Source organism: Nansenia antarctica (assembly GCF_963989245.1).
Source record: "Nansenia antarctica genome assembly, chromosome: 15".
In the NCBI taxonomy this organism is placed as follows: Eukaryota; Metazoa; Chordata; class Actinopteri; order Argentiniformes; family Microstomatidae; genus Nansenia; species Nansenia antarctica.
Genome location: NC_137685.1, coordinates 2,156,927 through 2,167,623, shown reverse-complemented (window position 1 = coordinate 2,167,623; position 10,697 = coordinate 2,156,927). Strand labels below are relative to the sequence as shown.

Sequence of the window (10,697 nt, the reverse complement as noted above, 5' to 3'; positions counted from 1 at the left end):
GTTCGGTCTAAAAATTAGGTGCTAGGTCTTATAAACGAGATCCTGCAAGGAAATCAGTCCGACCACGTCTATTTATGCGGAAATGAATCAAGCTGGAACCAAATAAATGCCAATCCGCATCCTTTTTTGTCTGTATGGCAGTGAAATCCCTAATTTCATCACCTCGAGGATGACAAAAAGCTGTCATATGGTGTCGCGAAGAGGGCTAAAATTATATTCAAAGAGGTCTAAAAAGGTCTTGTACTTGTACTTAAACTTGTAGGAACCCTGTGCTGCGCAGAGATGTTTTACCAAGACGGAAGACAAAACATCCACACCACTAGAACTGTGTTTATTGGATTTATATTTATAGACATTTCACCACTGGATTGACAAACTGTAACAAAGTAATTATCCAAAGTACTTCAAACATGGATCATTACATAGGCAGACTTTTATTTTCCATTACAAAAACGTGTCGTGGGCGAGCGGGTAAACAGTCAGGAACTACGCTTCTTCTTCTTCAGGCTCTCCTGAGGCTTCTGAGGCGTCTCTGCTGGGACCTCCGGGAGGGCGGGCTGCCAGGTCAGGGGGTTCTGCCTGTACATGGGCCAGGGAGGCAGGGTCAGCTGGGACGAGAGAGAGGTAAATGGTAAATGGACTGCACTTATATAGCACCTTTTTTGCTGCTCCAAAACGCTTTACAACGGCCTCTCATTCACCCGTTCACACACACATTCACACACACATGCAAGGCGCTGGCCCGCTCACTGGGAGCAATTTTGGGGTTCAGTGTCTTGCCCAAGGACACAGCCGGGGTTCGAACCGCCGATCTGCCAACCTTGCGATCATTAGAAAATGTACCTCCTGCGCCACAGCCGCCCCAGGTGGTGAGAGGGTAAGAGTAAGAGATAGTGGGGGGGAGGGAGTTGTGTTGTAGAGACAGGTAGCTATAAATATCAATCTGTGGTGTGCAACATTTGCAACGCTACTAACTAACCGTAATGTTTAGAGCTAGCTCTGTGATCTGTATCGCAAAGGACACATTTTATTATTTTTAATTTAATTCCTCAATAGACATGACATAAATCTGTTCTCTTGACAATACATATGTTACAGTACATGTGGGAGTACGGTACATGTGGGAAAACTAGGGTTAGGGTTAGGGTTAGGTGCTACGGTGCTAGGGTTAAGGTTAGGGTTAAGGTTAGGGGTAAGGTTAGGGTTAGGGTTAAGGTTAGGGGTAAGGTTAGGGGTAAGGTTAGACATGCCAGCATGTACCAAGTCACCCTAGCACCTAACCCTAGTTTTCCCACATGTACCGTATTCCCACATGTACCGTAACACATACAATGTTTACCAGCAAAGGGCCTTAAACTCACCACACAAGACACAGCGAAGCCACCTAACACGATGTACACGGTCCAGCCAAACTGCTCAAAGATAAGGCCGTAGATGAATCCAATAACCTAGAAGGTAACAGAGAAAGGTCCGTGTAAAGACAATATTACACCGAATGTAGTTGGCAACTGTAATCAAATGCAGAAAGGCACAGACATTCTACTCACCGCTGAGACGAGGATGAGCCCTTGGAAGATCTGCTCCGCCAGCTTCTGTCCTTTATAATCCTAAGAGAGTAAGAAAGACACATTAATTTAAGTTGTCTTTAATAATGTTAATAGCTGTTGAAGGAATGACAGAGGTGGACAGCCTATAAGAGGAGAATAGGCCATGATGAGTAGGAATAAGCAAACATGTCACATGTATACGACTGATCAGGTGTGTTCAAGAGATGGATGTGATGTTAGCATACTAGCCCCTATCATTTAGGATAACCATGAGGAGCCAGGCATAGGTTAGACCAGTGGTTTTCAGCCCTCTCCTCGGAGACCACCAGCCGCTCCACATATTTGATCTGTTCCACCACCATCACACCTGATCAGCCATCATCAAACCACTGGGTTAAGGACATGATCAGCTGGCCTCCATCCTTTGGTTTTAGTCACTCATCACAGTGCTGGTTTAGCTCTGACACGACCCTGCGACCATATGCATGATGGAGCTGATGGAGCTGGTCACTGCAGTGGTCAGGACACATGGTGAAACTACTGCCTACTGTCAACGTGATTAATCGGATGCATTGGATATCATGGCATCTTTAACTGAATTACTGAATTACTGATAACAACATCTGAACACACAACAACGTTAAACCAGTTAGCTACTATAATGCTACCTAGTTCAATCACCTTCCCAAAGCAAATTGGTTGCCACGTTTGTTTGAATATACAATAACACATTATTAAACTGTTAGAACTCTTACCATGTGCGTCGGAATGGAATTGAACATTGACAACATGGTTACAATGTAGCGACACGAATACTAGGGTGAAAAATGATGTTTGGGCCAGTTAGACTTCCGGTTTGGAAGGTCTACGTAGCGTTATTTTTTTTACATTTTTGAGACTGGGAACGTTCGGCCAATCAGAGGCAGGTGGGCGTGCATTACGCTGAATGCGGGTACGAAAAAAAATAACGCGTCTAGCGTTTTTGAAGGACCCGCGTGGTCATTCGAGGGTTTTACAACTGCACAGGATTTGCGCAGCTTTGCTTTCTAGAGAGTCCAGACAGGCCAGGTTGCCAGGTTGGGCTGTTTTCCTTCCCAATTGAGCTACTTTTTGGGCTGGCTTTTAGACGGTGTTCGGGCTGGAAATTGTCCATCCCATCTGGCAACACTGCCCAGGGATTAGGCGAGATTGAGTGAGTATGGGGGGACCTATTAGTAGTTTATATATCGGTGAAATCTCTCTAAACGTGTTAGAAAGGAATGTGGCGAATCGAAATTAAAGTTTGAAGTCAAAGACAAGGAGATAAAGGATTGAGGATTGTTTGGGGGTGATATTTTGTTGTACAATAAGAGGATCCTCTTTGTTCTCCAGTTCTACCTGCTTCTGTGAGACAGGCACATGCGAGGGCAGCTATCTGAACCTGCTTCTGAGAGACAGGCACATGCGAGGGCAGCTATCTGAACCTGCTTCTGGGAGACAGGCACATCCGAGGGCAGCTATCTGAACGGGCCATTCAAGGTAACGGGATTGTTGATGTTGAGTTGGCAGTCTGGCTTTGATGGGATCTTTGTTCTTTTTGTGTCTAAGAGAGTAAGAGAGTGAGAGAGTGAGAGAGTAAGTAAGCATGTGTGTTTAGTTTCATCACGTCGCTACTTTCATGTTAATAAGAGTTCATGTGTTCCATGTTAATGAGAGTTCATGTGTTCCATGTTAATGAGAGTTCATGTGTTCCATAATCCATGTTAATGAAAGTTCATGTGTTCCATAATCCATGTTAATGAGAGTTCATGTGTTCCATAATCCATGTTAATGAGAGTTCATGTGTTCCATAATCCATGTTAATGAGAGTTCATGTGTTCCATAATCCATGTTAATGAAAGTTCATGTGTTCCATAATCCATGTTAATGAGAGTTCATGTGTTCCATAATCCATGTTAATGAGAGTTCATGTGTTCCATAATCCATGTTAATGAGAGTTCATGTGTTCCATAATCCATGTTAATGAGAGTTCATGTGTTCCATAATCCATGTTAATGAGAGTTCATGTGTTTCATAATCCATGTTAATGAGAGTTCATGTGTTTCATAATCCATGTTAATGAGAGTTCATGTGTTTCATAATCCATGTTAATGAGAGTTCATGTGTTTCATGTTAATGAGAGTTGATGTGTTTGATGTTAATGAAAGTTCATGTGTTCCATGTTATGTGCAGATCAGTAAGCAGAGCGGATGACGGAGGTGTCATGACTCTACGGAGAGGTTAGTTTGTTTACAATCAGAAAACAAATGGCTTTGTTCGTTTGTCATTTTTCATCTAACATGACATCTTAGGAGTTTTGTAACAATGTATCCGTTGCTCTGAAACTGCCTACAAGGTGTGTGTGATCTACTGGATTAGAATGCCTCTGCAACAATGTAACACTTGTTGCCCCAAAGTAATTGTTATCCTTTACCACTCATGCTTACTGATCTATTGTCTCCTGTGTTGCAGTGAACGTGGTCATCCTCGTGCTGCTGGCAGTGGCCTTTCTGATCATCGTGCAGCGAAACCTCCTGAACCTCAATGACTTCTTGAGGAGGGAGAACCCAGGTAATTTTTATTATTATTTATTTAGCCTTTATTTAACCAGGGTCGGTCCCATTGAGACACAATGTTTGGTCTCTTTTTCAAGGGAAGCCTGGCCAAGACAGCAGCTTAAAAACATCAAGTTTCAACAGTTAAAACAAACAGCACAATTACACAATAAAACAACACCAGATCAACAACAACAAATAGAGAAAATACAATTTGGTCAGAGCAATAGGATAAAATAATGGGACTTTCATATAAAATATAAAACAGGAGCAAGAACGATATGGTCCGTATTTCTCTTAACTGATATTCAGAAGGCTAATGGTAATGCATACATGTGTTGTGTGGTTGGTTTTGCCCTTTAACTAGTTCAATAAAGATGAGCTGAGCTCCTTCTGAATGGAATATTTGTCTTCTGTTGTGGATTAATAATGAGACTCAAGATAGGAACTTGCTTTAAATCGAGGTATAATATTTATTAAAGAAAATGATCATTCACAACTCGAGTTGGGACAGTCGAATCGACTTCACAATGGGAAGCTTTCGAAGACGGCCACCAAACGTTCACATTGTACATTTGATGTATTGTCAACATAGTCACAACATTGATAACGAGTCTGCAGTCCATCACCGTCCATGAACACAAGGCCCTCAATCAGAGCTCTGTGTTCATAAACAGGACAGACAGACTCTCAACAATTCCACAGGAATAACTCCATGGAAATCTGCTGTTACACTCTGTGTGAAAATGGATACACCATGCATACATACAATACATACAAATCCTTTACAAGATGCAGTATAGAGCATTATGAAATGCCATACATGTGAAAAATCCATTACAACTGATATTCAGAATGCTAATGGTGATGCATATATGTGTTGTGTGGTTGGTTTTGCCCTTTAACTAGTTCAATAAAGATTAGCTGAGCTCCTTCTGAATGGAATATTTCGTGAGCTTAGAATGATAAGGTTCTATCTCCGTTTAGGGCAGTTCAGAGATATTGAGCGTCAAAGTTTTTACATTCCATTATGTTTTGTGAGATGGAACCTTTGTATTTTATGAATTACTAACTCAAAAATGTCAACATTTTAAAAATAACACCACACAGGCATTAATAAACACCTAATGGATCAGATTATGTAAAAAACTAAATGTTTACAAAAATTGAGATAGAACCTTATAATTCTAACGTCACGGTTTGTCTATTCCCAGATGCAGCTCCTGGTATGATTCTCCCCTTTGAGTCGGAGTTCTCCCCGGAGCTGAAGCTGGACCCTGGGAGAGGCGGGGAGGAGATCCCGGTGGTGATCACCGCTGCGGAGGAGAGGCTGGGCGCCGTGGTCGCTGCCATGCACAGCATCTACAAGAACAGCAAGTCCAACGTCGTGTTCAATATCGTGACCATGAACGACACGGTGGATCATCTCAAGTAAGAAATAGGATAGTGTTGCTTTTATGTATCCACTCAGCCCCTTGTGTACACACGCAATGTTGACATGTCAATGCTACTTGTCTGCAGGGGAGTAATCTCCACTAGGGACAGGGGGACATGTCCCCCCCACTTTTCAAAACCTAGATTCTGTCCCCCCCCACTTTTTAACACGATAACGTAAAATTGTTGGCTGCCACCTAAATGATGGTAATGTTACTGTTGGTGTCCAGCATGTTTACAGTTAGTTTGTAAAGACTTTTTTAACTGACCGTCTGTAAATTAACTGATTTCAGAGCTTTCTGAAATCTGTATTTACGAATGCGTTTGTTATTAAGCTTCGTCTTTTGATGTGCTTGCTGCTTATAGCACAACCGTTTATGCTCGTCAACAGAGTGATGTGTGTAGTTCTTCAGAGATCTAGCCTCTTAATTCTGCCCTCAAAGGGCACCAAACTGATGCATTTTACTTTCAAATGTAAAAAAAGAAATCTTCCCCCCACTTCCCAAAACAACGTTTTGCCCTTGCTTGTCTGCATTTTCAGACTATGGCTGAGCCAGACACAGCTGAACAAGGCCAAACATAAGATCATCATCTTTGAGCCCCAGATTCTCCAAGGGAAGATTCCCAACGACCCTCAGAAGATTGAGTCAGTGAAACCGGTGAGACCACATGTACTATCAGTATTATGAATGTTATTTCTCATGAACATACTGTCTATATGCTAACCTACTGATAATTATAACTAATACTGTCTCTTCTTTGTTACTTACCAGTTGACCTTTGCCAGATTCTATATGCCAACATTCATACCTGAAGCAGAGAAAGCTATTTACATGGATGATGACATCATTGTACAAGGTACAGTAGGTTATGTTTGGCCATTACTGGTGGAACATCATTGGTTTTGGATCTCGATCCTGAAATAGAGTTAATATGGTGTGTGTTTTATGTGTTTAGGGGACATCCAGGAGCTGTTTGACACCAACCTGAAGGCAGGACATGCTGCGGCCTTCTCAGACGACTGTGACTCTGCATCATCTAAAGGCATTGTCAGAGGGGCTGGGAACCAGGTACACAACCCAAGCTATAGACTCTGAAATGGCCTATACAGGGTTCCCGCGCTGGTCTTAAAAAGCCTTAAAGTCTAAAATCCAGCAATTCGATTTACAAGGCCTAAAAAGGTCTCAAATGTCAGTTATTCGGTCTAAAAACGAGGTGATGGGTCTTAAATGAGATCCTGCAAGGAAATCAGTCCCACCACATCTATTTATGCGGAAATTAATCAAGCTGGAACCCAGAAAATGCCAATTCGCTTCGTTTTTCGTCTGTATGGCAGTGAAATCCCTAATTTCATCACCTCGAGGATGACAAAAAGCTATCATATGGTGTCGCGAATAGGTCTAAAATGTTATTCAACGAGGCCTTAAAAAGGTCTTAAATTTGTCGTGTTGAAACCCTGCTATATTATTTGGTCCCTGATTGATGCATTATACACAGTTGACAGGACAATGATAAACTCTCACATTAGTTTTAAAGTACAGCCCACACATCGGGTCTGCTCTCACGTCTACTAACTGTATCTAACTGTGTGTCCATTAGAACAACTACATCGGCTTCCTGAACTTCAAGAAGGAGGCCGTTAAGAAGCTGGGGATGAGAGCCAACACGTGTTCCTTCAACCCCGGCGTCATCGTGGCGAACCTGACGGAGTGGAAGAACCAGAACATCACCGGTCAGCTGGAGCACTGGATGGAGCTCAATGCCCAGTAAGACACCAGGGCCACGTCGAAGTGACAGTTTACCTAACATACCCTCACTCCTCACTTTTAAATCCCACCTCAAAACCTACCTGTTCTCCCATGCTTACAGCCTCCCCTACCCCTAACCATCTCCCCTAACCCTGCCACCCCCCCCCCCTCCCCATTCGCTAACTCTGTGTTCTATGTGCTCATGTTATCTGTTGCTTGTTGTTTCTGTGTTTTCCGTTTCTCCCATATTGTCAGCGTCTTTGAGCCTCGGAAAAGCGCTATATCAATTTAATGAATTATTATTATTATTACAACATCATCGTACGGATACCTAGAAATTAACCTAATGGACCTAGACAACAACCCAAGATTGAGGTTCACCAATCTAGTCTAATCTCACATAAGCAAGACAATTGGACACAGAGAGAAGCTACTTCAGTACATTATGATACAGCCAAGCATTGACATTTTTGCTGTCCTTATTGAAACCATCCACTCCTTGGTTTCTCAATAGCTTATTGAGAACTGATTAAGTTAATGGGCCGGTTTCAGAGACAAGGCTTAAGCCTAGTCCTGGACTAAATCACACTTTCAATGTAAAATCTCCATTGAAGATGTTTTTTAGTCTAGGATTAGGCTTAAGCCTTGTCTGTGAAACCGGCCCAATGAATTGTCTTTATTTTCCTCTCTTTTACCAGGGAGGATCTCTACAGTAAGAACCTGGCAGAAAGCATCACCACCCCTCCACTGCTTATGGTTTTCTACAAACACCACTCCACCATCGATCCCATGTGGCATGTCAGGCACCTGGGTAAGTGCTTCTATGTGCTGTTTCAGTGTTTTCCTAATGATGGGTCAGGACCCATGAGTGGATAGTGCAGAGTCATTTCCGTCGTAGACTGAAGACCCATCTCTTCAGGTTACACCTTAACTGCTCCTCCTGAGACATCTACTACCCCCCAGCACTGCGTCTCCTGAAGACACCCGCTTTTCCCCTCTACTGTGTCCCTAAAAAACTTCTATTGCCCCCCTTGTACTGTTTCTCTGTTTCTCCAGTGTCTATATAAAAAAAAACCTAGGTTTAGAAGAAGGTGATAGAAGAAGGTTTTTCCTTCTATCAATGGCCCCGGGCCTGAGCTGGATTACTCTTCCTGCTACGACTGGTGGATTGATGATTCACTTGCTTAGTCAAATGTATTGATTGTAAGTCGCTTTGGAATAAGGCGTCTGCTAGATGCCAAAAATATAAATAGATAATGGATAGTAATATTCAGTATTGTTCTGTTATCAGGGGCGACTGGCGCTGGGAACCGATACTCTCCTCAGTTTGTGAAAGCTGCCAAGCTCCTCCACTGGAACGGACATTATAAGCCCTGGGGCAGGACTTCCTCCTTCACCGAGGTCTGGGACAAGTGGTTCATCGAGGACCCGACGGGTAGATTTCACCCGGTCCGGAAACATGCAGGAGACAAGTAGACCGGCGTCAGCAGACCTGCCACTCTGCTGATCCTCTAAGTGACTTCTCAGGAATACGTGGAGGTACATGTGTCATTATGTTGCAATCCAAAAACATTGGAGGGGGTTTCAACAGGGTTTTTTGGGGGGGGGAGGGGGGTGTGGTTTACATATTTTTGTTTGTTTCAAAGGCTTTTTTGGGGCTTGCAAATTCCTGGTCTTTCGTGATGTCACTTCCTCAATAAGCCTTTTCAAAATAAGTGCATGAGCTGAAACGTGTCCTGGTTCAGATTTGAATGGTTCTCACGGTCAGTATTATTAGCGAGAGAAACACTGTGGAAACGGAGTGTTTATCTTTGTGAGCAAAGTGTCCTCCTTTTTGGTGTTATGGAAATGGCCACCCTATCAAGCACTGATCATGATGTGTACGTCTGTCCTGCATCTAGCTTCGTTTCTACGGTTATGTTATGGACTCTCTCTAACACACTGATGTGTGGTTGCTGCTTAGGACAATGTGTAGTTCTACATGCCATCTGTACGCTATAGTGTAGTTCTACATGCCATCTGTACGCTATAGTGTAGTTCTACATGCCATCTGTACGCTATAGTGTAGTTCTACATGCCATCTGTACGCTATAGTGTAGTTCTACATGCCATCTGTACGCTATAGTGTAGTTCTACATGCCATCTGTACGCTATAGTGTAGTTGTACGCTGTAGTGTAGTTCTACATGCCATCTGTACGCTATAGTGTAGTTCTACATGCCATCTGTACGCTATAGTGTAGTTCTACATGCCATCTGTACGCTATAGTGTAGTAATATGTCCATAACATGTTCAGTGTTGTTAGTACAGTTAGACAGGCCAAGCATGTTAAAGTCCATAGAGTATTTATACACCATATGTCGTGTGTACAATGATATTGGCCATGCACAGTTATATAGACTGTCTATAGTATTTATATATCCCATTTGTCTAATATGTGCATATGTAGGCCTGCCATATGTCCATCATGCCCTCAGTGTATTATATGTATATTATGTCTGTATATGTTTATGTTACCTTTAAATTCTGCTTTTAACGTTTGACTCTTTTACTTATGTTTGATTGTAACTGCGCATTGAAAGGACGTCACTCACCTGTACACTGTATAGGGGATGTGCCAGTTAACTAACTACAACTTAAGGCCATCCCGCAACAGAGCCACACAATCAATGATGAACATGGACAACTTTTATCACGACACTTTAATGAAGAGAGGGTTAGGGTTAGGACCGGGACACGGTTCAGCTCAGGCTCTTATTTTGAAAAGTGACATAACGAGGGATGGCTGTGTCTCAGGAGGTAGTGCCGGCATCTAATGATCACAAGGTTGGTAGATCAGTGGTTCGAACCCCATCGTGCCACATGTTGAGGTGTCCTTGGGCAAGACACTGAACCCCAAATTGCTCCCAGTGAGCGGGCCGGCGCCTTGCATGGTAGCTTGCCGCCATTGGTGTGTGAATGTGTGTGTGAATGGGTGAATGAGAGGCTGTTGTGAAGCGCTTTGGAATAAGGCGCTATATACAGTAAGTCAGTCCATTTACCATTTACGAAAGACCAGGAATTTAAACACCCTTTGAAACCAAAAACAAAAAGATTTAAAGATTAAACTCCCCCAAAAATAACTTTGAAACCAAGAAAAAATCTAAATCTTTTTCTTTTCTTGCAAATGATCATGTTTTGATTGCAACATGAAGACACACATGTTCCTCCATAGAATGCTACCGTGATGCTAGACCATTCCAAACACCAAATAATGTCTGTTGTGTGCAGTGTTTTTTTTATATTATTAGTGTTATGATTATGATATATTATAGTTCTCAGGCAGAAGGTGGTGTTCAGTAAGTCAAGGTGCTAACAATCTTCTATAGCAGATAGAAATGTATTACAACACACATT

The 10,697-nt window shown here is 42.5% G+C and overlaps 2 protein-coding genes and 1 long non-coding RNA gene across 3 annotated transcripts in view; 2 read left to right on the top strand and 1 right to left on the bottom strand.

The window, feature by feature from the left end:
- The window catches only part of LOC308170779, a 370,737-nt gene that overhangs the window by 331,582 nt on the left and 28,458 nt on the right, over positions 1-10,697 (top strand). The window lies entirely within an intron of this gene.
- spcs1 (signal peptidase complex subunit 1) lies at positions 326-2,429 on the bottom strand. The gene is made up of 4 exons (XM_080545452.1): positions 2,303-2,429; positions 1,548-1,607; positions 1,362-1,448; positions 326-608 (listed from the first exon to the last, which is right to left on the bottom strand). The coding sequence occupies exons 1-4, from the start codon at positions 2,336-2,338 to the stop codon at positions 480-482; spliced, it is 312 nt and encodes a 103-aa protein (XP_080401578.1). The 5' UTR covers positions 2,339-2,429; the 3' UTR covers positions 326-479.
- glt8d1 (glycosyltransferase 8 domain containing 1) lies at positions 3,142-8,778 on the top strand (the record flags this gene model as incomplete). The annotated part of the gene is made up of 10 exons (XM_080545673.1): positions 3,142-3,161; positions 3,759-3,805; positions 4,038-4,136; positions 5,335-5,551; positions 6,096-6,213; positions 6,328-6,412; positions 6,512-6,624; positions 7,154-7,320; positions 8,001-8,113; positions 8,594-8,778. The coding sequence occupies exons 2-10, from the start codon at positions 3,790-3,792 to the stop codon at positions 8,776-8,778; spliced, it is 1,113 nt and encodes a 370-aa protein (XP_080401799.1). The 5' UTR covers positions 3,142-3,161; positions 3,759-3,789.

Coding starts and splice junctions, on each gene's coding strand:
- spcs1 (XM_080545452.1), bottom strand. CDS start 2,338: ATGTTGTCAATGTTCAATTCCATTCCGACGCACATG. Junction 1,449..1,547: donor GGCTCATCCTCGTCTCAGCG/GTGAGTAGAATG, acceptor GTTACCTTCTAG/GTTATTGGATTCATCTACGG. Junction 609..1,361: donor GCTTCGCTGTGTCTTGTGTG/GTGAGTTTAAGG, acceptor CTCTCGTCCCAG/CTGACCCTGCCTCCCTGGCC.